Source organism: Fusarium mangiferae, assembly GCF_900044065.1.
Source record: "Fusarium mangiferae strain MRC7560 genome assembly, contig: FMAN_scaffold008, whole genome shotgun sequence".
Lineage (NCBI taxonomy): Eukaryota > Fungi > Ascomycota > Sordariomycetes > Hypocreales > Nectriaceae > Fusarium > Fusarium mangiferae.
Window position 1 is genome coordinate 1,197,730 of NW_024573928.1, and position 27,269 is coordinate 1,224,998.

Sequence of the window (27,269 nt, forward strand, 5' to 3'; positions counted from 1 at the left end):
ACGCGATGATGACAACCAAATACCAGCAATAAGAAAGGCAGAAAAACAGCTTAGCTGCAGGAGTGACAGGACTGCCTGAAGGAATGGCGTGCAGCCTGATGTCAGTCAGCTGGAGCAGGAGCAGGAGCAGGAGCTGGAGCTTTGAGTGACAGCAAAATCTCCCAGTTCCGGTCAACCTTTGAAGAATAGATCGGTACGGGAAACAAGAGGTAGAAACCGGAAGGGCTCAGAGGGTGGACAACTGAGCGGCAACCGCAGCTTATCAGTCGCTTCTGACTATGCAGTCCAGCATCTCTTTAATGTCGCGCATCAGCCAGCGAGTAACAGAACGAGTCGAGTGGGGATGGATGCAACAAGTGGAGGAGGTGGACTCATGGAGGGGTTCTCGGAGGAGTCGAGCTGCAAACTCGCATGACGAGACCCTTAGCAAGCAACTGAGGAGGAAATAAGGGAAAGGCCTGAAGGAGATGCAGTTCCGTCCAAGATAACACCAGCTGAGACGTCGAGTTGCGGGCTCGAGAGGGCAGAGAGCAGGTGAATGATATGGGCTTTTCATGCTGAATAGAGACTGAACGTAACCTGCAAGACACGCCCCTCTCCTTCGAATACACAGTCCAAGATGGAACGGACATGGGCAATATGCAAAGAGCCGAGAGCGTATTGGACCAAAGTGGGTGAATTGGAGGGGAGTGAGCGATTTTGGAAGGCGTCCATCGGGAATGTCTGTCTGCAGGGTGTTGCTGTTGGTGTCGAGGTAGAGTTACAACGACGAGGCTCTAGTAGCATCTGCTAAGCTAAGTTAGCACGGGATAAGTGGATGGGAAGAGCACAGTGTGTGTTTGAGCATCCACCAATTAGTGGAATCTGAGCTGGCCTCAAAAGTCTGGTGACCGGGCAAGCTCAGTCAAAGTCAAGAGCAGGCTCGCGATGAGGCGTAACTTAATTGACAAGCTCCCGTCCGTTCAACGTTCTATTATGATCCAATGACGTGGATATTTTCCTTCTTCTCTCCACCGTTTGTTTATACGGGACATCATTATTTTTGATAACCAGGCTGCATCAAGTACCCGTCCGTCGCGTAGAGGACCTCCACTCCTTAACAGCCCCCAGTATTGTCTGACACGGTCACTATAGGTACCTTACCTATCACTGGCCCAGCAATTCCTGCACAATCTGTGTAGACTCATAGCTCCCCCTCACTCGCCCTGCTGTCACGTTCTTATTTGGTCAGTCCAGATCATGAGATGACAAGTGCTGGACTTGCTTTGTCGCGTAATCGCCAATGGATAAATCAGAAGCTCCCACATGCATTTTCCTCACATTCAGGCGCTAACTGTCGCTAGCCTTTAGTGGCCGCTGCCCCCCGGACGCCGGGATGTTTCCCCTAGAAACTGAACCTTGTTGTGTGTCACCATCTCATTCCAACGCGCAAATCAGCCGCCAGAGAGCTATGCCGTCCGCCCCAAGTTATGCTATCTCGCCAAATGAAGAAAAAGCAAATCAAATCCCTGGCTGGCTTTGGCTGTCTTCATTTCCTTGCCATCTCCCTTTCCCTCTCCCTTTCGTCGACAGCATTGCAAAGAGCCTCAACGATCGACTCAGCATTGATCGTCGCATCCGTTTATCTGAAAGAGAGAAATGGACAGGCCGCCTCCAGTTCTAATGAGTTCGTCTCCTTATCTTAGCTCTGTTGATCTTACGTACGTCGATGGAGGCCGTAGCGTACGACAACCACAACCACTCGAGCTACGCCCGAATCCACCAAAACTCGCATCACCAATATCCTCATTCTTCGACCTCGCCTCTTCCCGTGCCTGGGACCCATGGCAATTCCCGCTACCGGCATGAGCTTGAGGGCGAGGGACATTATCCGGTCCACGATGCTCTACCGCCATCAAACCCGATTCATGTCTCGACAAGCTTCCCTATGTCCGAAGTTGAGACGGTGTTTTCCAACAATCAAGCACCGTCTACTCAGGCCAGCGTAATAGACATGTCGGGCCCGCCTCCGCCTTCTCATCCTCCTCCACCATGGAAATCTGGCCTTGACAATCCGCCTCCTCCACCACCGCCTCCGCCACCTCTATTCTATCTTCGACCTCCAACTGTATCATCGCCATCATCCCCGCACGCGTCAAGTCGCCCCTCGTTCTATCTACCACCGCCTCCGCCTCCACCTCAACCACCACCTGGCAATTTCATCGCCAATACAAATCTACGTCCACCATTCACATACAACCTTGACACGGTTCCACCTCCACAGCGGCTATCTCAGCAGACATTGCCGACGCCACCACCTCGGATGACCTTCAGTTCTACACCCAATTCTCCCGGTGATGTGCCCACTCAGACTCAAACACCAAAGTTGAGACCGCCGAGAGGATTTGTTAGCTTCGGACCACCACACAGCGCCCATCAGTCGGGAAACAAGAGTAATCTGGCAATCCGGCTGGCCCCAAAAGCATCAACTCAGCCCGAACTTCGGGATACCGCTTCTACATCTCAATCTTCAAACCATACAATCCCGAGGTTGATTGATGATGAGATATCTTTCTCTGATTCTCTATCCGATGAGGACTCTCTTGTCCTCCGAAACTCGCGTCAGTTTCCCCCTCTGTATCCTACAGCATCCAATTTGAATCCACAAGGAGGAAATCGCAAGACTTCTATGACAACTCGTATAACCAACTGGATATCTGAATACGAGCGTGATCGCGCCCCGAAAGATCGCCTAGAACTGAGCACCAGCCTCGATCCTATCTTAGAAACCACCAGGGGTAGCAGAAGTCATCGATCGAAAGGGTCTGCCCCTCCTGAGGATACTCTAGAGCTGCTGTGGGTTAAACTCAAAGATCAACGGGTCAAGTTGAACGACATCAAGAGCCAAATGGCCAAGAAGCGAAAAAGACTAAGAGAGTTGAGGAGACAGAGGGACGATGCAGACAATACATTCATGGGTGTCGTTCGACCTATGCTGATTGCTCAACAAGGGCAGATAGTAACAGGACCTGCCACTCTGGAACGGCATCTGGCAGAGCTGCAGCGGCTGAGAACTGAATACCAAGCCTATGAAAACGATTACGAAGATCTTGAGATCACCTTGGATGAAGAAGAGGAAATTCTCAACAGGCTGGAGATTCGATTCTTTAGCTTGCTCGCGGTTGGTCAAGCAGTTCCTCTCGAACAGCCTGCCGAAGACGACAAAAAGCATGAGGAAGATAAGAATGTTCCCAAAGACCTAATGGGCATATCTCCTGATGGCCCATCCGAGGATCTGCATCCCAAGTATCTGGACCTTATGGCTGCAGTCGGTGACCTTGAGAACGCCAAGGAAGAGCTTGACGAGCTACTATTTCTCAAGGAGCAGCATGAGGGAGAATTAAAGATGAAGGCAGCCGCGGGTATGGACTTGAACGAGGCTGAGATCGAATTCTTCGATGAGTTTCCGCTGGAAGAGCAAGAAATGCGCAATAGTGTGACCAGCCTGCAGCGACAAGTAACTGATCTCCGAAATCTGTGCGAGGAAAAGGGAGTGATGCAAAAGCATTTGTCGTCACGCGTTGCTTATCTCCTCAATCCTGAAAATGGGTACGAGGACATAGAACTCGATGACACCTCCGTGATCCTGCGCAGCCGGTCAGATCTTGCACATCCCACATTCCCTGTTCTTCTGAGCCAGCCTGAACACGTTATGGCTGACGAATTCCCCCTCACACCGCGTGATGCACTCAAGGCAGCAGCAGCCCTACCGGTGACTGACCCGGTGAAACCAAGCCGCATGCAGCTCGCGTCCAAGGAGTATTCAATCGATCGGCTCATGCTGGATCATGGTGAGGGCGGCAAGGGTGATTTTATTAATAGATGGCTTTTGCACCAGCTTAGGCTATCGTCAGTGAATGCGCTGCTTCTCCATACAACCTTCACCAAGAGTCGGGGACTCAAGATCCGTGATCTTGATCGCTGGCAGAGTGATGTCCTGCACTATTGGTGGAACGACGAGGGTGCAGAACTACCAGAAGACATGATGCAGCTTGTAACAAGCGAACACTCCAATGATGGTTCAAGAATTGGAACGAACCAGCTCTCAAGGGCAGTGACCTATACCCCAGGCGTGTCGGGCGGTAGACAAAGTCTATTGACCTCGAGCAGTGTCGCACACTCTACCTGGTGACGAGATTGCCAATGCTGTGAGGCTATGGCTATATTTCATTTTGTTAGCTCCACCCTTTTACTTCCCTTCTCCCTCTTGTTTTCATTTGTGTCGAAATATGTTTCGGCTTCCATTTGGTGGTCAAAGATGGTTATCTGCTTATCTTCAGGTTAAGATCTGAGCAGACCAGTTCCAGTCTGGTGCAAAACAGGACTAGGCAGAAACCTAGGTCAGCACGGTATTCTTGAGTCTGTTTTTTCTACTTCATTCAGCGTGCTTTTGTTAACGTTTGCTGTTTTTTCGGTTTGTTTCTGGCGCAAGCAATGTCATATACCCCATTCTTGTTGTTATTGGACTTTGAGAAAGGAGGTAATGTATCCGGATGTTTATACCCTTGGGCTGGTATTATGGAAAAGAGTAGGTAGATTGGTTAAAGTTCTTGTTAAAAGGTGAAGATAATAAGGGTTATTTGACTGGTTGGCGTGTGGTGTTTTGAGTAGTGGAGGCGAGCATCATTATTATTTGCGTGATGTTTGATGTCTGATGTTTGATGGTTTGGGGTGTTGTTGATCTTTATAGAGAGAAACTACCTAACTACTTGCCGAGTAGTGGAAATGGCCTCTGAATTGTCACGAGAATGGCTCGAACCGTTCCATTGTAATTCTTGTTCTTTTTCATACTGTAGTTTCCCCACCACGAATGAATAGTTCCCGCAAACAGGCGGGTCCTGAAGCTCTAACGGTGGGCCCGCGGCCACGAGATCAGAGGGCTCGGGACGAGCCTCGCGGGGGGAAGGGGGGGGAGAGATCCAAGTTACTCCACTTTGACCGTCTAGCGACGGAAGAAAAGGAATTGCTTGTTTGTACTAGTACTTGGACGCCATCCAAGCCCCTCTTGGTTCGCCCAAGTGAAGGTGGGGGAGTGTGCATCAAACGGCCGAGAGGAGGAGGCATGTGACTAGGAACTACCTCCTCGTTTGTGATTCTGATTCTGATTCTGATTTTGATTTTGATTTCGACTTCGGTTTTGGTTTTGGTTCTAGTTCTAGTTCTTGGTTTTCTGGTTCGGTCTGGCTTGGTTGGTTCCATCATGTGGAAAATGGGGTGTCATCTTCTTACTGTCTCATTTGTGATGTCGTGCCACTACGGCAAGTCTCATTTGTTTTTCTGGCTCATGAGTTTGTATGAAACTTTGGTTTGGTAAATTACAAAAATGTGTTAGGCGCTCAGGATTGATTGGCGAAGGCTCTATGTGCAGCTGAGGTGCTGAGACAAAGCGCCCGTGCAGTAGCAGCAAATGGAACACAATTAATCTCCTCAAAGTGCGCTGTACTGTTTGTACTGTTTGTAGGTGTGCCAGAGATGGATGACCAAGTGTTTTGACTAACAATGATTCCCCCATCTTAGCATTTTACCCCGTAAGGCTGGGGGACGGGACGGGATGATGTGAGCACGCTTGTAAATGTGCACATCTTGTTTATGACAGTGAACGATCACGACATTTACAATGCAGGTCATCGCCTTAAGCAGAGTCCGCCTACCTTATTTTTGTCCATAGCTTATCAAAGTGAAACAGAAATCGAACCATATAACTCACTCTCAACAGCAGATAGCCCAGTCCAAAGGTACTAGGTAAGCTACCCCATATCGGCACAGTACAATCACCAGACTAACCATCAAACCACATGCAAAACATACTTCCCCACGTTTTCCAGGCCAGACCCTTCAAAAGCCGCTTCATACCGGCCTTCCACCAAGCCATTCTCGTGGGGGCTCATCCCCTCGAGCCGTCCTCGACGTCATACAGCTGTTGGAAAGGGTGCATTGCGATAATGCTCGGATTCCAAAGCCAGAGGAGAACAGGTCGCGATGTTTGTGCGGCTCTGCTATATGGCTGAATTGGGGCGATTTGCACCATTCTGGGGATGACGTGCATGCTGGTATTTTCACGAGGGTAAAGATCGGCTTGTTCAACTTGAGCCGAGAGCCCAAGGCCTCGAACAAAATGGTCTCCATACCTTGCTGCTTGTTCTGTGCCTTGGGATACTTCATGTTGGTGTTGAAGTCTATATCGATCTCGGGTCGGCCTAAGCCTCACACTTTTTAGCGTCAAATATAGTATGCCTTGACTTTCCGGGGCGCTTTGATGTTTCTGATAAGCCATGATCTCCTGAGAGGGACAGGAACTTGGTACATGGTTGCGTCCTACGTGGTGTTGCACATATCCGCACTGGGCCACTTGTCACGATCACAACATAGCAAGTTGGTATCTCATGATTACTAGGTAGAGATAATTGTACCGGAGAAACAATTAGAAGTTCTAATCCTTTGCATCCTTCGATTATTCAAACTGGCCTGATTCTGTTCCAACACATGCCTCCGATCACTCCCCTCTGGATACTCGTCTCATTACAGTATGTAGGTGAACAGAAGTAGGAGCTTCCTCATGCGCTTCGAGTAAGCTTGGCCTTGAATCTGAGGTGACTGAGAACATAGGTTCGTCGTTGGGTTTCGACGTCTTTGGAGCATTACTAGCCTCAGCATCGTCACCAGGTAGCTGCTTGGCCCAGAACTTCCACTTGCTCTTTTTCTTCGGTACATCTTCAGCTTCAACAGGTGGTTGTTCTTCCGGCTGTTCGTTCTTTTTGGATTTCCCGAGCCCCAAGCCTTGACTGATACGTCCCCAAGTCGTGCCGTTGCTCCCAGTTTTCTTGGTCAATTTGTCACCTGCAACCTTGGTTTTGTCTGGCTGAGGTTCTAGGACTATGTCGACTGGGTTTTCTATATGCTTGGAAGATCGTAGACACCCTGTATTTGCACTACTACGTCTTTCGTTGCGCTGCGGTTGACGATGGCTAGAGTGAGCATGGCGACCACGGCGTCCACGATGAGAACGTCTGTAGCGGTCGCTTGGGTTAAACCTCTCTTCAGGGATTCTAAGCCTTCCCTGCCGTCTTCGATGATAGCGCATGGCTTCCTCGTTGACTGATGGTGGCCTTGTCCCATAGGAGGATTCCGGGGTGTGCACATGCGAGAATCGTGAATGATGATCATCGATCGAGTCCTTGTCTAGCCCAATGGAAGATTCAGAATAAGGGGTCCAAGGTAAAGAAGGGCGGCTAGAAAGCGATGGATCACGAGATTGATCGGAAGAATAAGTGTTGCTCGGAAGAGTCGTGTGGTTATAGGTACTTGAAGGGATCGTAGGATTTTCTGCTGCCGTGGCTGCCGCTACTACTGTCCTTGGTCCTACATCTTCCATGGCTGGGAGATAGAACTACGAGAGGTAATGGTAGAATGTAGATATAAAGATTCGTCCATCTGAGTGTTGGGATGGAATTGAAGCCAGGAGTTGGGATAAGAGAGGGCTTAGCTTTGGTAAGATTGTCTGTATAAGAGAAGGAGGTCCCCTTACTTATAACAGCCAGGGGATGTTTTACTGCCTTCCTAGATTTGATTATTGGATACCGTGTCGGCGAATGTCAGGGTACCCAAGGTATGGAGGTAGGTACTACCTACTAAGTAGTACCTTAGTAGGTAAGTAAGTCTACCTTAGGTAGTACCTAGGTAGGTAGTAGGTACCTATAGGTAGGTAGGTACCTAGGTAGAGAGCGCAAAAAGCCCATCTACCTTGTGGAAAGTGAGGGTGACTCGTGTGTACAGTGTTCTATACCCTCTCCCGTCATGCCTCGCTTTGCTTCAGCATGATCAAAGTACACCATGAGTTTCCTTTGCGGATATCGATCCCAGATTGTTAACACCATCTCTGAAAAGGTTCCACGCAGTTGGTCAACACATCTTTGCTGGGCAGTGAAGTTTCTTAAGAACTCGGTATAGGAGACTCTGTACCCAGACTAACAACAAATCTTCAGTACAGACGGAATCTCCCCTAAATGCATGTATCGAGCCAAATGATCCCCAAGCACCATTGACTTCAAGTTGCGGTCATATTGATTAGTTACAAGGCCTATCATGACATGATCTTCCCTAAGGTATCTGTGAATTGCTCATATCCCAAGACCTCGTGACCGCTCCCTCGGGATAACACGATTCTTCATAGACCGTACGAACGAGGTGAACAGGAATCGTTGGTTCCCATTGCCAATCCATGCATTCTCCATCTTGCCCATCGATACCAACCTCCAAGGTAAACTCGAGCACACATGTATGGAAGCTACCAACACGATAGCAGGACTCTTGCACCTCGGCCGATATATCTTTACATTTATTGCAGACGGCGTTATGCAGTGCTATCAACGTTTTCTGGATAATGTTGCAAACCTGGCCCTCCTGGGGTTTCACGACGGTTGTTAATCTGCTGGTCAGCATAAGATCGCCCTTTGGGTTCAATCAATTACCTGTGTGACTGTGACTTTGGCTTTGAATTTGGTCTGGGCTTTTTGAATGTCTTGTTGGCTTTGACAGAAATCTTTGTCCGTTGTCCCTTGGTCATAATGATCAAGATTATATTAGATCTTCCTAGACACTGGTGACGGTAGTAATGAGGGTGCGGGAGGACTCGGTATTTGATAGGACGTATTTATCAGTTACTAAAAGTTTCCGTATGTCTTTATCGTGTGGTGATTCAGAAAAGATTTTGGTTCTAAGCTGATCATCAGAGGCGGATGTGGGTGAGTTAGACAACACATCACATCACGAGCCGTAAGAGATACAGGTCAGTTCGCATCTGACTTCATTTACATATATTCCCTCATAGATTTGTTTCATTAACCTTTCTTATCTTGGTGGAGCCTATCCTAGGCTGCTTTCTTTGATGAACGAAGAAAGTTATCTTGCCTGGATGTCTTTTGTTTGCCAGGGCTTAATTTTCACCATGACTAGTCAACTATCATCAAGAACAAGATGTGCACCCTACAATTAAACATGACACTTCCGTGTTCCTTGGTAATCTAAGGAACAACCTGCGAAATAGTGCAATTCACATCATTCCCAGGCGACTGCCGATGCATATGGTAGCTCCTCACGGTTCTATGTACCAAACAGCGGTCCAGTACAAATGATTTCAGATCGGGTTCTTACATGTGTATTACTTCTAAAACACGTAAAAGTGTCGGTGATTGTTTATGGCTATTGTCCCAATGTCCAGCCTGTATCGCGTTCTTTGTCTTGATTGGAACCCTTCAAGTGTCTGTATGTCCAGACCGGTCACAAAACTGCATCATTTTGCCACGGAGTTCACTATATCTCTGACTTGGGCTGAAAGGAATGGGTTGTATATTATTCATTGGCGTCTTCTCGTGTTACCAAGTTTCCTTTGCTGTTGCTTCGGCAGTTTCTATTTTGAGGGTTGACAACGGATTAATGAAGGAGAAGCGAGAAAGTGAAGACAAGAAACAGCCAAGGGAACTTTCTTCTCATTTGGGCTATCAACCCGCAGTCGTAACAACCCAGCCTCCTTCGATGCGGTAGATAACAGAAGATCAAACGGTGAAGACCCTGGAGTCACCACGGGTGCATCGAAGCCGGTGCGGACTTTGGATTCTTATGACTAAAAAGAAGAAGTCAGGCTCGAGGGGTTTTCTGGGCAAACATGGAAGCGACTGTTTATAGCAGCATGCCTGTTTGTGACCAGGGACTTTGGCCAGAGTTTCGGCCATGCCGTGATACTGGCCAAAGGATCTCGATGTTTCTTGAAAACCAGGGGGAGATCTGCTTCCCTCGAAACCATGACCATATTCAGGAGGGTATCGCTTAAATATCAAGGTGATAAACGAGCCAGAGGCTCTAGAAGGGCTCAGTACATACTGGTACTGTAGCATTGTCAATCAGTCTTCTAAAAAGGCTTTGTCGCGAATCGGTCTACAAGCATCACGAACCGGGAGCCACTTCGGACCCTGCCTAGGAAGGAAAGAGTTGGAGGCCGATGCAAGGAACATGATAGACAAATCGTGAAGATGACAAAGTCCGATGCATCTGGAACGACTTTATCCATTTGGCTTAGTTGTGTGATGCGAATCGTCCACCCCGACATCCATGTGGCAGTGCTACCTGCCCTTGATGCGTCAAGCCATCCATTGTGCTTACGATGACTTCGCTTCGCTGACCAGGAAACTACAAAACATCGTGTTTTGAGGGCTAGGGGGAGCGGGAGGCAACAGAGGGGATCCTGGTCGGGAAGAGCATGGTATCACGTATCGATGGATTCGATGAGAGAGGATTTAGAGAAGAAACAGAGTTTGAAGCATAATCTTGACAACAAGGATATGCCCGGGGTCTTGATGCAACGTGGAGGCTAACTAGGTCAGGTGCTTGGCTCTGAAGCTCCGGAACTTCTGGCTCGTGAGTCGAGTCTGGAACATGTTCATCAGACAGCTTGGCAGTGTCTCCTTGTTCAAAGAGTGCGATAACGGACATGTTGATATTGGATGACGAAAGGAGGTGGAAAAGGGGTAAGCTTAATGATAATGACTCCAAATCATGGACCCGAGAAGGATTCGGAGGCCATCAACTATTGACTTGACCTGAGGCACAAGAAAGAAGACATACAAAAGAACCCATAAGTGTCTGCGCCTTACGAGGCGAGAAAGTCAATTGATGTTTACAGAAGAAGCTCCGACGCATGGCTCAGAGATGAGGCTATCGTTGGTGCATTTATTTAGCCGAACAGGCTAACTTGGACAAAATGGAGGCTAGCTGGAACGCGCCTTGTGGCATTAATTTGACCGGTGTTGGTGCGTCAATGTTTGGAGACTAATTGGATGCCTGACCACGGGGAGCTAACGTTTCAGGGCAAAGAATTCGGTGCTCAGTTGCCAAAACGATGAATGAGCGGCAACCAAAGAGGTCATAGCCAAGAAACCCCAGACGGACGGTTCAAGATACCCCAGGTTTCGCCACCCCAGATTCTGGGTTTTGTTACGAGAAATCTGAGATTGTCGAACGAGTTTGGATTGCCATTACTCCGTACAGTGCTGTTAGTCTGTCTACCCACCAGAGTGGACTGCGATGGGACTGCGATGGGATGGGATGTGATGTGATGCGGGGACGGCAAAAAGCAAATGCATTGAGCCAGATTAAGATGGATGCCAGTCCGGCGGGCGGGATAAAAAGAAGAAATCCGGGGTCTTAAGGTTGATGCGACAAGGATTCGAGACTGTGCCGTCAGCTTGCGTCTGTGATGGCACGATACCACACACTTGTTGTTTAAGAGGGTGCTATAGGAGAATCTAATAGTCCCAAAGTCTAGACCTTACGACAGCATCTTGGCTGATATCAAAAAGGTGGCATAATGATATAGCTCACGGGTAACTTGATCCTTCAGGACAAATAGATCTTGAGGTGGCTTGAGCACTACAACTGATACTGGGATAGCGGAAACAAGCAGACCGCTCTCATGCAAACGATGTGACACGATAGTCGACATGTTACCTGCTGGCTACTGCAGCAGGCCTTGCCTTGCCTTGCCTTGCCTTGCCTTGCCTTGTCTTGTCTTGTCTTGCCCTGTCTCGCCTTGTTGCTCGCGTGGCATCTCTCAGCGATCGTTTCCTAGCATGGGAACGATGCTCGTCCAACGCACGTGGTTAATCAACCTGCGCGAGTAAAAGGCTCTACCGGATAACGGCAGAGGCGTTCAAAGGCGGGAAACAGAAACATTTGGCTTGACTCGAGTTATTAATCAATTAGATTGTAAAACAGGGACGGGAAAGGGAAAGAGTGAGGCGTGCGGAAATAACGATTTTCAGTATCTTCGGCTTCACGTGAAGGATACAACTAAAGGGAGTTCATATGACACAAGACAAAGACGATATCTGCCATTAAGCTTGAGTGGCTTGGCAAGCGTAAGCCAAGCGGCCTCGCTCATTAACAAGTTCCACCTGGCGGTCAAAGCGACAACGAGCAACGTTGGAGTTGGACGGCACAGGACGAATCGAGAATCGGTTCCTCGGCATATACGGCTCGTTAGTCATTGTGATGAGCATATTAGCGGACGGTGAGTGCTCATTGAGTTTTGATTCTGGAGACAGGGCGGAAAAGAAGGCATCTGAGATATCCACTTTCTTTTCTTCAACGACTCGCGCTATTGATTCGATGTACAAGTCCTAGAGGAGGTGATCGTCGGCTCTTGTTAATTCCGGACCCTCTCTTTCCCCCCCCCCCATCTACGGAGTACCGTTCCCCATATCTCGCTCTGCCTCTTTGTCTCTTCTCCCCCAGATGCCAAGCGTCTACAGCAACCGAGTCCCCGTAAAGCCAAGCCAGTCGACGCAGCAGAACCCCCGCGTGCCAAGCGCAACGTCGACGCTGGAAAGGAGCTCACACGAGGCATCGTGACAGAGAAGAATCTGGGGGAGGGTCTCTGCGATGGGGATATCAGGATATACAGCGCCAAGACCAAGATAGAAGGAGAGAAGCATTTTAGCACATGCGAACAGACAGTGAATGAATAAGTCGATTGAAACAAAATCCACTGGCAGCGACGATCTTTACTATCAAAGTGCCTGGCGGCCATGTGCTCGGAGCATTTCATACATAGAGTTGACTCGATGTCAGCTGCAAATCTTTTTGATAGGATGGAGGCTTTGGTCCATGCCTTGCACTTCACGCATTAGCCCAGGGTTCTTTTAGGGGATGTTCAGGGGCGGTTCTGTCTGTGCCGTGTGTAAGGTACCTAGTAGCCCAGGTAGATGAGTGAGCATCAAGGCAGCTAAAAGAAGGGCCGGCAAAGGGGGCGCCGTTCCTGAAACTATGACGGCAGATGAGTTGTTGCCTTCTTTTTTCGATCTGGCTTTTATTAATTGATTCGGAATAAAATGTCAATGCTCATCTTGAATCCACTGCTGACCAACACAAATGTCATGTTTTGCACTGATTGAGATGAGATGAGTTGAATGATTTTCCAGACTTTGGCCAGTGCAGTTAGTGGGGTCTCTCCACAAACTGCGCTAAACTCCACCTGTGAAGATCTTGGGCTGGACGCCATCCTCTCTCTCACTTCTGGTCCGGTCCAACAGATGACGACCAACCAACTACCAATATCACTCACCACTGTCTAATCTTTGACGTGCGTGGTTTTAATTCCTCATGCCCGGGACATGCAAGCATGGTTCCATTATCATTTCTGGGGGATCTTCAGCAGATGCTGGGATATTCTCAGTCTAAGCCAATGCAGCATCATCACTTGATCAAGACAGAACATCTCACTCACCTCTCCTCGTTTCTGTGATACCCTCGCTGTGCAGACTTGACACAAGATGCTGTGCTATCATACCTCTTTAGGCGAGAGCGCCGTGGCTTGAAACCTTGATCCTTCTCCCATGCCGTTGGCTTCAGGAGGCGTTGGGGAAATGTATGACTTGCTTACGTCGGCAACATGTCCGTTCTTCAAGGGTCTCCATATCTTTTTTTGCTCTCTTTCTTTTGCTGTACTCTGTAGGATCTACGGATACCATATCAGCAGCTGTGGAGCCCGAACTGGACTGGCCCGTCTTACAGATTTCTCATCCCCATGCATTCCCCGGGACATGGATAAGACATCGACTTTAGGCTTGTCCTTCTTCAGCTCAAGGGTTACAGGGGATCCTCGTCGAGTTCATAACTTGTCTATTGTACCCTCCCACACCCCATGTCATAAGCATAAGCGCCAACATCACCACCGTCTGTCTTGCTCTGTCCGTGTTCCTCTTTGGGCATATGCATGCCATGCCATGCCCTCGCCTCTCAGTCTCTCCGCGAGCCATATTACATACAGATCTACTCCCCCCTCCTTTACATACTTGCTAGCAGGTCTTCCTTTGTGCCGGGTTCTTGGTTAGACTAATTGCCACTTACTTCTTCTTTACTTTTATCTTGCTTTTTCCCCTCGCCCCCCGCCATCATCATTTTGCTCGCCCTCCTCTTTGTTACGATTGTGTATGCAATAGTGATCTGCCGCAGTTTTCTCTATAAACCCAATCATCCCTTCCCCCTTGGTCATTGCATAGTTTCCTCTCTGCTTGCCACGCTTTGGAATTGCACCTTTGGCCTGAATGTGCAGTCATTAGTAGCTGGTTGTTATTAGACACAAACCTCGAACGCTTTGAGACTTGACCGTTACGCTTACCAACGCTCCTTCTATATCGAGGACGCCAACCAACCAACCTTGGGTCGACAATAAAGCATTGGACTTGACTTGCGTCTCCCTCTTTTCATCCAACAACACTTCATCATAAATATTGAGTAGACACTGGGAGAATGGTGAACTACCGATAAAACCGACTCTCCATTCCCATCACGGCTCGACGACGAGAACCACCAATTTCTTGGTCATTGCCACCAAAACGCAAGTTAACTACCGTTCATTCTCTCGAGTCTCGATACCTTCATCATGTCTTCCGCCGAGCATCTCTCCAACTCGCAGCTCCGCGCTCTGAGTATCATTGAGCGGACATGCTCTGTCTTCTCATTGCTCGGCTCACTCTTTATTATCGCCACATTCTTGTCATCGAAGGCCTTTCATAAACCCATCAACCGACTGGTATTTTATGCTTCTTTTGGCAACATGATGACCAACGTCGGTACATTGATGTCAAGATCCTATATAGGCTCACCAAATTCTGTGGGCTGTCAATTCCAGGCCTTCCTCATCCAGATGTAGGCTCACTTACACCACACCGATGCTCTTAGACACTAACTTGCGTTAGGTTCATGCCTGCCGATGCCTTCTGGACCTTGTCCATGGCCATCAATGTCTACCTGACATTTTATTTCAAGTTCGATGCTCGAAGACTACGGAAGATGGAGATTCCCTATCTCATCGGATGTTACGGTATCCCTTTCGTCCCAGCCTTCGTATACATCTTCATCAAGAACGAGGAGGGACACCGAATGTATGGTAATGCCACCCTGTGGTGTTGGGTGAGCATGGAGTGGGATATCTGGCGTATCATCACTTTCTACGGACCTGTCTGGTAAGTAATTGTTCCCGTTGACTCTGAAGTGGGCGCTGAACATCACAGGGTTGTCATTGCCATTACCTTTTTTATCTACATCCGTGCTGGTAGCACCATCTATCGCAAGCGGCAGGAGCTTGATGATTTTAGCTCCACCGATCGAGATCTGACTTATGGGGCTGGAGATCATCTGGGAACTATTAAGACCACAGAAGTTTCAGTCACCACAGAGGTCGTTACTCCGAATGCGATTCATCTTCAGCCCATGGGGGGCCGTCGAGCACCCGACCCTAGTGACCCCAGCTCTAACGCATACTCGGTTCACATCTCAGCGCAGCCTAGTTCCGGGGACGTCGGGGATGAAGTCCTTCCCATTGAACGACAACAAACACGGGCGAGTGTTCAAGTTCCTGCACAGCAGCAGCAGCAACGATCAGGAGGCAATCCTGCTCGAAGAAGGAATCGAGAACTCAGCAATGCAGCATGGCAATACACAAAGTGTGCCCTGCTGTTCTTCACAGCCATCTTGATCACATGGGTCCCATCAAGCGCCAACCGCGTGTACTCAGTATTCCACACCAAAAACTCATCTGTACCGCTTGAGTTCATGAGTGCCTTTGTGCTCCCTCTTCAGGGCTTTTGGAATGCCCTCATTTACATGGTTACATCTTGGAGTGCGTGCAAGAACTTGGCTACTGACCTACGTATGGGTCGAAGGCCGGATGTGACAGAACTCGTTGGCGGCATGGCACCAGAGGTCGGGGCCAATAACGCAAGGACAATGAACAGCCACCATCGACACAACCTCGGTCAGTTCCGACGATCGAATAAGTTCGAAACGGAAAGTATGACTGAACTGGCCAACGAGAGCCGGCCAACTTCAGACGATGAGCGGAGAGACAACGTGCGTGTATAACAGTTCTAAGGGTCTGCTTGGAAACGATGCTGCAGATATCCTTTTTCTTTTGTTACTATATATAATGAAGACACGACTTTGATGGTCAAGGCGTGCTCGAGACAGCTTGGGAGAGTTTGTTGGGAGACATTTGTTGGTTTCACCAGCGTCAAAAGATGGAGGATAATGGATACCCCAGTATTGTTACAAATAGTACTTAAATGCTGATCAAAGTCTGAGAGCCATTTACGTGCTTTTACCGCAGATCGAACGTGTCTGCTTTGCCCATCCTGTGATACAGAACTGTGTTTCAAAAACTAATATCTGCCACGCGAATATGAATCAACCTTATTTTAAGCTTGATAATCAGTTGCTCAACACACGTGGCTGGAGTGTGACTCCCTTGTGTCAAGAGCGGAACACGAGGTAAGGTAGAGCTAGTTTAGCACCTGCAAGGACAGGATGGCTTGATATCCATGTCTCGACGATGCATTCCCGGTCGTCCGGAGGAAGCACTGACAGTCTGACCCTGGAACACACTCACGCAATCAGATTGACAGATGATGCGGAATCTGCGTGTTAGAAAGGACGATGGCGTCAAGGATGTGACATGGGCACTTGAGTTAAGGTCCCTTTGAAATCGACAGTGGCTTGCCAAGGGTGGCTTCAAGGAGAAAGAAAGCCCTTGGCAATAAAATTAAGATGCTTGTATAGACTGGTCCAGAGGCCCTTTGATATATGCTAAACTTAACGGAGTCTTTTTGTCACTTAGAATAAAGGTCTTGAATTTTCCTGCCTCTCCCGTACTCTTGTTCTGTGATGTATGCATGTAGATTCTTGGTGGGGGCATCGTATGATCTTGAAGTGTCAGGGATTGTGAAAAATGCGGGGGAGAGGGGAATGGGCTTTTGTAGTTTGCGGGGAAGATGAAGCCATCTACAGACTCGCCTGATGTGGCTTTCAGGGTCCAATTGGGTTCCAGACATTTGTAGTTGAAAGAAAAGGGCGATAATTTGGTTACTTTGTGAAGACTTCAAATGTCATGTGATAATTCCGCCTTCTTCTATAATTTATTGCTCGGGATGCTTTGAAAACACCCATGACATTTCCAGTTATCAGTTATGCTATCGAGGCGTCTTATCGAAATGATATCGCTATATCTGTTCATATTCGGCTACAGGAGAGGACAAATTCTAAGAAGGAGTAAGGGTATCTATTTCAGATTTATCGTCCAAGGAGGTACGAATCTGCCAATTCAAACTCGTCGGTCTCAATGCCTCAGGTCAAGTTGCATTACTATGTCTAAGACCTAGGAATTGTTACATAAAATGCCAGCTCTCAGCCTCCCACCAAGCAAATCTCATTGTTCTTGTCTCAGTATGCCTTGGCTAAGTACCTACGTTTGCTGGTCGAGGCTGTGAGTATGTACACCTGATTGGTCGTTGGTTGGTGGTTCGCCCAACCAAGTAGGCATTTTGAGAGCCTGGTTTCCATTTTCCTTTTTTTCCAAAGCTGAGATTACCTTGTTTCTTCCATATCGGGGTCTTATTTTCTCTGTAAAACTTTCGAAGCCGGCCTTAACCGAGTCGTCCTTGCGAACAAACACAATTTACCGCCCCCGATGGAGGTCCTTGATGCCGTAGCCAGCTCTATCGCCGTGGTGCAGGCTTTGGCAGCTGGGAAGCATGCCGTTTCTCTTTTTTGAGAAATTCCGGATATTCAGAAGGACTTTGACTACCTGATGAATGAGGTTGGTCCCCCACTTACTGGAAACCTTAGCTGTGGTCAGGACTAACATGCGGTTCTCAGCTGGACATGATCAAATCTATAGCGCAAGCTGCCTCGAAAATGGCTCCTACAGCAATGGAAAAGGATCTTATCACCACTGCAGCGCGAAACCTCAATGATACTACCGCAGAACTCGAGGCGTTATTACGGATATGTTCTCGCGAGAGTGGCCCAGATGGGAACAAAATGAGCAAGACAAGGAAGAGAAAGTGGCTTGTAGAGAAAAGTGACATCAAGAAGCTGCAACAGAGGATGTTCCAAGCCAAAGAAACTCTTCACTTTGCTCTGAACTCGTCGCGCGTATCCAGCGATATTAGGCAAGTGTACCACGTATAGAATCTAGCTCTGGCCCTCTGTATTGACAGGTGAGAAGATTTCAAGCAGAAATGAGACAGATAATGCTAAACATGTATACAATGCATACAAGCTCGCCAAGTTCCTTGCAGCTACCAGAAGGAATAGAGAATCCAGCATCAGTTCAACAACTTCAGGACGCTCATATACCAGAGTCAGACGCAGTAGTTATCGGCGATGACCATGGCAACAATCTGGAACAAATGAATGAATCTGTACAGATACATTCTACGGTATCAACACAGAGAACATCATCGGGCTCCACATGCCAGTGCCGATGTCATTTCTCTGAGAGTCAATACCGAAGCTCTAGCTGGACACACTCACTAATACGGCCTTGAAAATGGAGTACCAAGTTCCGAAATGGTTTCTCGTCAGGACATTCAACATTTGTGCGTCTTATAGCAGCCTTTCTGGATTGACTTGCGCCCTACGCCCCTTTAGATCGATTGAAGAGGACTCTATGGTGTGTTTTAACCAAAAAGGCTCGAGCCAGTTGGTCAGGAGATCAGTGGTTGCATATGGCGTTTACCCTCATGACACGGATATTTGTGGCGTGGGACTCATAGAGGTTGGTCAATATCCCCCAAGTCGCCACTGAGTAAGGGGTCAGTGTGCACTAACAGAAGCAGTATTCTCTTCATAACCAACTTTACTGTTCTTTAGAGCCTCTTCTAGATATATGGAAGAGTATCCTGACTGAGGTTGGGTTACCCAGGTCAGTTGTTAACTACGTTAATCGAACAAGGTTAGCTCAATAATTAATTGATAGACGTGTGGCGATTACTGCCGCCTCAACACTACGATACTCTAAGCTCAATGATAAGCAGACTTACCTCATTCAAAAGGTTCTCGATCTTTGTCGCATATTTCTGAAGTGACAACGACCAAGGTTCACGAGGCGATCTTGCAATGCGCAGATCTACAAGAAGCATTACAGGAGCAACCTTGGGCTATCAACACGGTTGATGGCGCTGGCGAATCCCCTCCTCTTCTTGCAACCAAGAGAAGCCAAATCAGGTTCATGGAAGTTCTCATTTCAGCAGGAGCTGATGTTAATCAACAATCTTACAATGGAAGGTCGCCTCCCATGGTCGCAGTCGAGGAACAAAACGTCGAGTCTGTAAAAATGCTGCTCAAGTCTCAATCGAACGTCAATTTGTGCGATGAGGAGGGCGCGACAGCACTACATCACGCTTCTATAGAAGCTGAACCGGAGGTCATCAGCCTCTTACTCGCGGCGGGAGCATCTGTAAAGCAGCAAGATCCCTTTGGAGACACGCCACTTCATGGGGTAGCCCGGTCCGAAAGCACCAACCATCAAGACATCGAAGCAGCCATTGAGATGCTGCTCGTGGCAGGATCTGACCTTGAAGCACGAGGCTATCAAGGAGATACCCCATTCCTTGTATCAATTGCTTTCGATAAACTGGAAGCTACCAGAGCTTTGATAAATGCAGGTTGCTCTATCAACGTTTCTAATTGCGGTTCTCGGAACGTGCTGCATCTTGTAGCCAGAAACGCTTCACTGGATTTACTTCGGTATCTTTCTATCTTGGACCTATCCGGCATCAACCTATATCTGCAAGACTCATCCGGCGACACACCCTTTGATGATTTCGTCGAAACTTCTCATGCTACGGATGAATGGGACTTGGTAGGAGCTCGTAAGCCTGGTCTCTCTGAGCAAGAAGCTTTTGTCGAGCTTTATCAAGACGTTAGAGATCAAGCCCTACAGAATGATATTCAGAATCTCGAGCGAGTGCTCGGCGCGTTGCAACAGCAGGACATTGTAATCGCACGAGAACATCTAGCATTGTTGGTCGAAAAAGAGAAAAGATGGGAGCGTGAAAATCTGGTTTCTTGGTATCAAGCTGTCGACAAGCGAATTGTGCATGCGGAACGGGATTTAGCAACAGAAGATGTAGAGGGTCATCTACTGGACTTACAAGAAGAACTCGCAACCCCGGTTTGGGAGATCCCATCAAAGTTCGGCTACTTATGGGAACTCGATGATGGAGAATCAGTCAGTGAAGAGGGATCCGAAAACTCGGATGATTCTGACCAACAGGTCGCAGGTCAGGATGAAGCTCAAGCAGCCTAGGAACAAAGCTAGTGGCAGGCATCCTTAGGTACTAATAAAGGGAATCTCCAGACAAGAGTGCATGAGGGCCCATGTCAAAATGTTACAACATTTATTCGATTCGAGCGCAGAAGAAGCGAGCGAGCAAGAGTTTTAGAATACGAAACACGGTCAAAATTATCGGATACTAACCCATACAAATGCAATTTGACAGAGGATACCATGAGTTCTATCTTGAAGTGTTCTACCATTCGTCTTCTCATACAATCTCCTTACATGTGGATCTTGTCACAGTTGCTCACTGGCTAATCTCGAAATAAGAAACTTGCGTCTATCTCTCTGAACAAATCCGACCATATACCTATCCCTGGAACCCTTTCTTTCCGTAGTGTGGTATCTTCCTCTAGATAAGACCCTTGCCTCTGATTCTTTTCGTTTTCTAATAACAAAGCATGAATAGAAGAAACTGGAGCGCAAAAGCACAAATCAGCAACGTCTTTCATCTTTCCTAGATCTCTAGTGCTCCAAGTTCTCGAGGCCTTCTACCTCTTCTGGAATATCCTCTTGACCTTGCTTCACGCCATCTATCATGTGGTATTCCCAAACCGTGCCCAGTTGGAGGCACTCGTTGACGCAGCCTTCGTCTTCCCACCACCATTTATCCCCGGTGACGAAACTGCCCCAGACTTCCATCCAGAGCAGGCGACCGATGATGCTACGGACTTCAGCTTTCACTTCTCTCTCAGAAGGAATCCTGTCTATGAAAGGATCGCTGTCGTCGGCTTGACTCCGAATACTAGCTGATACTGCGTAGAACTTTGAGGTTGTGAGAGTGCTGCCTTGGCCTCGCAGACCAGCATCGCCCATCCATTCTGGGAACAGTCTACTTGGGTTCGTGCACTTGAAGTGTCGCTCGAGGTTGATCAACAGATGCTCTTGAAGCCATGCTCGCATACGATGGCCGAGTGTGCTTGCGCAGGGTAATGGGTCAATAAGAGTGAGCTGTAGGGAGCCACCGACTCTAAGACGGTTGCTGATGTTCTTGAGTACCCCTGGTATCTCAGGTGAAGAGCATACGGCGGGTAGCGAGAGCGAGTATACGATGGTGAATGAGTGCTGGTCAATCGAGAGTGTCGAGGGAGTCATGGACGGGACCAATACTGGGTGAGTGTTGGGAAGCTCTTTGTTTTGAAAGGACGATGTTGTCAGGGAGAATACTTCTCTCGTTGAGTGAAGAGCTGCAAGGTATGTCGCTGTGACTAAGGTTGTTAGCACTGCGCTACTTCGACGGTCACTGATTTACTCACTTTCAGACTCATAGAGGGCCAGTACCCCAAGACCGTCAGACGTATTTGCGACAGCGCAAGCAACACCAGCACTGTCCCTCGCCTCAATGTCTAGATAGTGCAGGACAGAAAGCATCCATCGCTTCAGCTCAATGTTCAATTCGCCATGGAGCCTCTCGTCGGTGACGGTCCAGATCTCTTTGATACGCGCAAGAATCATGCTGGGACTCGAAGCCGCCATAACCTTGACTTGATCCTTGACGCTCTCGAAATCTGCGCACGGCTTCACTTGGACTGTCTCGTCTGTATCAACGGTCATCTCGACATCTTCTTGGTTCTCAAGCATTCGCGCCTCTTCTTCTGTTTGTCGGTCGATGTACTCCCATTCTTCCGGGGGACGCCATGAGTCGGGATCGTTGGGTCGGAAGCTGATCACGATGGGAGCTTTCGGTTCTTTGGGAAGATTGGGACTGGGCACGAGACTGTTGGGTGACTCTGACTGGAGTATCGGGACGGGGAAGTTTCTGAAAGGAGTCAGTGGTGTCCTCTTTCTCCGTGAGTAATATAGTTACCTATCTCCCATTGAACCCGCTGGCGTGGGAGGGTGATCGCCCTCTAGCTCAGAGTAGCCGTGCACCTCTGAACACAAGTCTGGGTTCTCCAAGTCAGACGGTCGAGGCTGTGAGACTTCGTTGCGCTTAGCAACGTGTGAAGACGAGGCATCAGTGGAAAGCGGAGTGTTGGCCCTGCGTGCTCGCTCTGCCCCAAGAGAAATATTCGACAAGTTTGCCATAAGTACCGAGCGATGGTAGCTCCCCGAGTTGGAGCGCGAGGAGTGATGGCTTGGAGTCAAAAGACCCGACGGAGTCTTCTCTTTGCCTTTTGCATGTTTGCCATTTCGAGGTCGGAGAAAGCCGAAACGAGATTCTGTGGAAGACCGAGTGCTTGTGACGGATAGTGAGCGGCTGAGGATAGAGTTCTCCTGTTCCTTTTCTCTCTCCTTGTTTTTCAGCTCGCGCTTGATCTCCTTTTTGGCGCGATGCTCGCCGACGAGTTCGCGATCGGGATCGACCCAGATGACGTCAAACATTGTGTTTAGAGCTCTGTGGTTTTATGTCTTCTGTCGAGGGTTTTTGCTAAGGTAGGCGACTTGTTTGTTGTATATGAAATCGGAGTGAGTCGTGAGGAGGTCGGGTGATGAGTGCATCTATTCTAGGTTGAAAGAACGATTTACGAAGTAGAGTGCGTATAAGCTTCAAGAAGTTCGGAAACAAAAACCGGCTGCCTTTATCTTCTATTCTTGATGGCGAAGGAAATGATGTTGTGAGATGAATGTGTGTGTGTGTTCGGAGGAGTGGGGGTGGAGGCTGTGAGAAGTTGAGGAGTCAAGGCCAACGAAAGGTCGAGGACTTCAGAGAGTTACTATTACTAGCCTCTGATACAAGGTCAAAACTATGATATAAAAGAGTCTAAACTGTTGTTAAGTAGGTATCAAGTGAAGTGTGCGGTTGACAGTTGCTGAGCACCCGCGTGTCAGTGTCAGGTGCACCAAGTGATTGGAAGTGTCAAACGAGAATGTCGGTCCCAGTTCGGAGAAAAGAGCCAGTGGTTGGTTCTAGAGGCATCAATGACCTGCGAGTTTGTTCACCTCCTGTAAGGAGTGATTCTGGGGTCCTGAAGGGTCACTTATACGCGTTTGGTAGACAGGACGATGATTAGGTAGGAGATCAAGTGTTGGGATGATCAGCTCAAGTTTTACTCATGTCACTGATTCACTGGCCCAAAATAGCTCCAGAAGTATCCCTAATCACTGTGGATTTCTGGGTGGATGTGTGACAGCAGAAGTTGAGACGAGTTAGTATATGCAGCAAGTTGTCATTGAGGGCCTCACAGCCTGGTAAGAATGTCAGCATCAAGTCATGTGGGCAACGATAATCGTCTCTGATTAAGATGAACATTTTCTCTGCTTGTATGTGATTGATATACTCTATGTCGACCGGTTTCACGAAAAGACCACATGACTTTCAGCCAGCTCTCTGTGTAAGTGAAAAGGGGCCACTTTCAGTGCGTTAGATATCGACCAATGGTCAGCAATATTGTTAGACATTAACTTAGGACGAAGAATCTACGATTCGATATGGTGAAAAATATGTCTTTCCTTATGTTCTCTCCTATTCAAGTGCGATTATCCAACATATACACATGAGTGTACCGCCTCCGCAGAATAGCTCTCGGCCAGCATCCAATGTCGAAAGAACACCAGCAAGAGCCAGTTTATTTCGGCTACAGACATACCGGGCATTGTCCTACATCTGTATCAACCAACCACGTCTTTTGTCACCATTCACACCCGACGCCTTCTCGCTTCGCGAACGTCGGCGAGCTGCATGTGGTGGGACGAACACCTGGTCTGTACGACACTGAACCCGTGTTCTTAGGGGTCGGTACCAGGAACTCAGTGGTGGAAATGGGATCCTCCTGGGTCATGATCTCATTGAAGAATAGCCTTTTCTGGTGAATTCAGGGGTTGGATATGTGTGGTAGGTGAATTGAGTCGGTCTTTTGACCATGTTGAGGTGTCCAATGGCTCCTGTCGAGAAGGATTTGATCTCGTCTGTATCTTGGTTATCAATCCAGTATAAGTATTCATCCTCACAGGTTAAATTCCTTTCTCAATTACTGTTTATCCCAGACTTGCCAATAATGAGGCCCGTTTACCGGCATGTTCATTTATCACAACGCCTCAAACGCATCACCTTGACAATAAGCTCGGACAAAGAGCCAAGGCCCAAATGCTAGGTTCAGCCCTCGAGCCAAGGTAACCAATATTACACAGACGGCTCGTGGAAACAATGCCCTCCCCTTTGACCAAGGCAAACATTCCCAACGCTGTGTACACATAAAGGTACCCAAAAACCACCCGCAGCCTTATAGATCTTGTTCACTTTTGTTCCTGTTCTTTCTGGGCTTATGCTGTGTCTGTCTGTCTGTCTGTACGTGCGTGCATGTGTGTGTGCGTTTGCGTGTGCGTGTGCATCTTGCGCAACTCGCAACCTGGACTCGAACTTCGAGTCTTGTGATGCATACCCGTGAAGTCGGTAACAAGAGCTGACGAGAGAGAGAACTTATCTTATCGGGCTCAAGGTGTAGATACCGACTGACGTCGAGGTTGTTGGCAGTGCGAGACGACTGCCAGTGTCTGCCAGCTGCAGTTCTGCTCTGGTGTTTCGTCCTCTTGACGCCAGAAACCAAGAGGCTCTGTTTGCCTTTCTCTGATATAATCTACCTAATCTTCTGCTTCTTCAACTTTGCCGCAAGACAGGATCTCTCTTCCTCATTTCTTCTGGTGTCACCTCCTCCTTTTCACAGCGTGTATCGACGCCACCATCAACCTCGCTCGCTCCCTCTCTTTCTTGCGTTTCCTCTTCACATAATCATACGCCTCATCAGTGCCCTCTATTCCTTTTATCTTCCAATTTTCCTCCACTCCATCTTCGCATCATCAAAGCAAACACCACAAAACACACATTGCCTTCAAGATGGAAACCTCGCCAGGACAGCCAGGCGTTACGCCTATGCCCAACCAAGAAGATGTCGATATTTCTCAACATCTTGGCCGCTCTCGATACTTTGGTCTTCGTGACTTTTTTGATCGTGTTGACCACTATGTCACCACTTCAGCCTTTGGGTACTTCTTCACCCTCAGTGGTACTGGACATGTAAGATGCTCTCTCTCTCTCTCTCTCTCTCTCTGTACTGGCAATTGTCTGAGCTGATGACTTTCTAGCCTCAAGAGATTGCTGGAGCGACCTTCTTTCGAGAAGTTCGCGCTGGTATCACAACCTTTGCTACTATGGCATACATCATCGCTGTCAACGTATGAGTTCTCGATCCTCTTTCGCCGCAGTTCAGTTGGCTGACAATAGACAGGCTGCTCTGCTCGCTCAGTCTGGCGGTACTTGTGTATGTGACTTGACGGATCGACACGCATGTGACAAGATTGATTCATATGTTGCTTGCAAAGAGGGTGAGTAAAGACAGACAGATTCCCAACAATATGGGGAGATAGATGCTGATCATACAACAGACATTCGACGAGATATCGTCACTGCTACAGCTGCAGTCTCCGGCCTGGCAAGCTTCATGTTCGGCTTTCTTACCAACCTCCCTGTTGCCCTCGCGTAAGTCTCTTGCCTTCTCACACTATGATATGGTACTGATCCCCAATAGCCCCGGAATGGGCCTCAATGCATACTTCACCTTTCAAGTTGTCGGGTATAACGGAAGCGGCCCCATCTCTTACCGTCTCGCACTTACAGCCGTCTTCGTCGAGGGCCTTATCTTCATCTTCCTTGCTCTCACGGGTATGCGCCAGTGGCTTGTCAAGCTTATACCTTCTACCATCAAGACTGCCACGGGCGTTGGTATCGGCTTCTTCCTCACTGAAATCGGTCTCTCGTACTCTGCCGGTATTGGTGCTATTACCGGTGGTGGAAAGGCTACTCCTCTTGCGCTTGGGGGCTGTCCCCAGGAGCTGCTTGACGAGGTGACTGGCATGTGTACAGAAGGGCAGATGTCGAGCCCCAAGGTAAGTTGGCTGACCTCCTTTGAGGACCATGCGCTTATTCAGGTAGTTATGGGTTGCTGTCTTTTGCGGCGGTATTGTCACTGCCTTTCTTATGGCGTTCCGCGTCAAGTACGCCCTCATCCTTGGCATTGCTCTCGTTTCTGTTCTGTCATGGCCGTATGTCCTCCTCCTTTATCCCCTAATCTCACCTAACAATCTCACAGTCGCAACACTCCCATCACGTACTTCCCACACACTGACGAGGGAGACTCCCGTTTCGACTTCTTCAGTCAAGTCGTTATGTGGCACCCGATTGAAAGGACTCTTAACCAGCTCGACTGGTCCTTTGGTGGTTCGGCATCTCAATTCGCTCTCGCTCTCTTTACTTTCCTTTACGTCGACATCATCGATGCTACCGCTACTCTCTACTCCATGGTTCGCTTCTGTGGTGTTGTGAACCCTCGCGACGGTGACTTTCCTCGCTCGACCCTTGCGTATTGCACAGACGCTTTCTTCATCTCTGTCGGTGCTTTGTTGGGTAGCTCACCTGTTACCGCTTTCATCGAGAGTGGTGCTGGCATCGCTGAAGGTGGAAGAACTGGCTTGACTGCCATGACCACTGGACTATGCTTTACCGCTGCCGTGTTCTTTGCGCCTATCTTTGCATCTGTACCACCTTGGGCAACTGGTTGCACTCTAATTCTGGTCAGTTGTATTGCTTCTTTAGGTATCGAATTGTAGCTTATAGGATGTGTAGGTCGGCTGCATGATGATCCGTCAAATCACCCAGATCAACTGGCGATACATCGGCGACGTTCTGCCCTCTTTCGTCGTCATGACATTCATCCCTTTCAGCTACAGTGTAGCCTATGGTCTTATCGCGTAAGTCTACCATCTTCTCCTTTATATACCTACTAATAGCCCTTAGCGGTATTTTCGTCTACGCAGTTCTCAACGGTCTTGTCGGCCTCGTTGTCTGGGTTACACGTGGCTATGTTGAGCCTCGCGAGTACGATCTCAAGGAGTACTGGACCTGGAAGGGTTCAGGCCGCGCTCCTTGGTTCATTCGCGCCATTCGCCACGGTCGAAATACCGGTGAGGAGAATGATGAAGACCAGCCAGGTGATTCTGGTCATGCCATGAGAGATCTTGACTACGACAACCGCCGCGAGAACAGCAGCTCCAGGACTACCTCCAGCGGCAAAGACGATCCGCCTATGTCACCCTCCAATGAACGGTGGGAGCGTTGACTGTATAA

At 48.5% G+C, this 27,269-nt stretch overlaps 7 protein-coding genes across 7 annotated transcripts; 4 read left to right on the forward strand and 3 right to left on the reverse strand.

Moving 5' to 3' along the window:
* Nucleotides 1-1,708: 1,708 nt before the first annotated feature.
* On the forward strand, nt 1,709-4,171 carry FMAN_11350 (uncharacterized protein; the record flags this gene model as incomplete). The annotated part of the gene is made up of 1 exon (XM_041834151.1): nt 1,709-4,171. The coding sequence occupies one exon, from the start codon at nt 1,709-1,711 to the stop codon at nt 4,169-4,171; it is 2,463 nt and encodes an 820-aa protein (XP_041684444.1).
* A 2,361-nt stretch (nt 4,172-6,532) lies between these two features.
* FMAN_11351 (uncharacterized protein) lies at nt 6,533-7,411 on the reverse strand (the record flags this gene model as incomplete). Its single annotated transcript, XM_041834153.1, has 1 exon — nt 6,533-7,411. The coding sequence occupies one exon, from the start codon at nt 7,409-7,411 to the stop codon at nt 6,533-6,535; it is 879 nt and encodes a 292-aa protein (XP_041684445.1).
* A 7,062-nt stretch (nt 7,412-14,473) lies between these two features.
* Nucleotides 14,474-15,954, forward strand: FMAN_11352 (uncharacterized protein; the record flags this gene model as incomplete). The annotated part of the gene is made up of 3 exons (XM_041834154.1): nt 14,474-14,739; nt 14,790-15,056; nt 15,105-15,954. The coding sequence occupies 3 exons, from the start codon at nt 14,474-14,476 to the stop codon at nt 15,952-15,954; spliced, it is 1,383 nt and encodes a 460-aa protein (XP_041684446.1).
* A 1,827-nt stretch (nt 15,955-17,781) lies between these two features.
* FMAN_11353 (uncharacterized protein) lies at nt 17,782-20,179 on the forward strand (the record flags this gene model as incomplete). Its single annotated transcript, XM_041834155.1, has 2 exons — nt 17,782-18,051; nt 18,968-20,179. 2 exons carry the CDS (start codon nt 17,782-17,784, stop codon nt 20,177-20,179), a joined length of 1,482 nt encoding a protein of 493 aa, XP_041684447.1.
* A 495-nt stretch (nt 20,180-20,674) lies between these two features.
* FMAN_11354 (uncharacterized protein) lies at nt 20,675-22,534 on the reverse strand (the record flags this gene model as incomplete). The annotated part of the gene is made up of 3 exons (XM_041834156.1): nt 20,675-21,417; nt 21,466-21,968; nt 22,017-22,534. 3 exons carry the CDS (start codon nt 22,532-22,534, stop codon nt 20,675-20,677), a joined length of 1,764 nt encoding a protein of 587 aa, XP_041684448.1.
* A 1,081-nt stretch (nt 22,535-23,615) lies between these two features.
* On the reverse strand, nt 23,616-23,931 carry FMAN_11355 (uncharacterized protein; the record flags this gene model as incomplete). The annotated part of the gene is made up of 2 exons (XM_041834157.1): nt 23,616-23,750; nt 23,800-23,931. 2 exons carry the CDS (start codon nt 23,929-23,931, stop codon nt 23,616-23,618), a joined length of 267 nt encoding a protein of 88 aa, XP_041684449.1.
* A 1,052-nt stretch (nt 23,932-24,983) lies between these two features.
* Nucleotides 24,984-27,261, forward strand: FMAN_11356 (uncharacterized protein; the record flags this gene model as incomplete). The annotated part of the gene is made up of 9 exons (XM_041834158.1): nt 24,984-25,163; nt 25,232-25,321; nt 25,375-25,471; nt 25,532-25,625; nt 25,675-26,032; nt 26,079-26,188; nt 26,236-26,716; nt 26,769-26,893; nt 26,940-27,261. The coding sequence occupies 9 exons, from the start codon at nt 24,984-24,986 to the stop codon at nt 27,259-27,261; spliced, it is 1,857 nt and encodes a 618-aa protein (XP_041684450.1).
* Between the last annotated feature and the right edge of the window lie 8 nt (nt 27,262-27,269).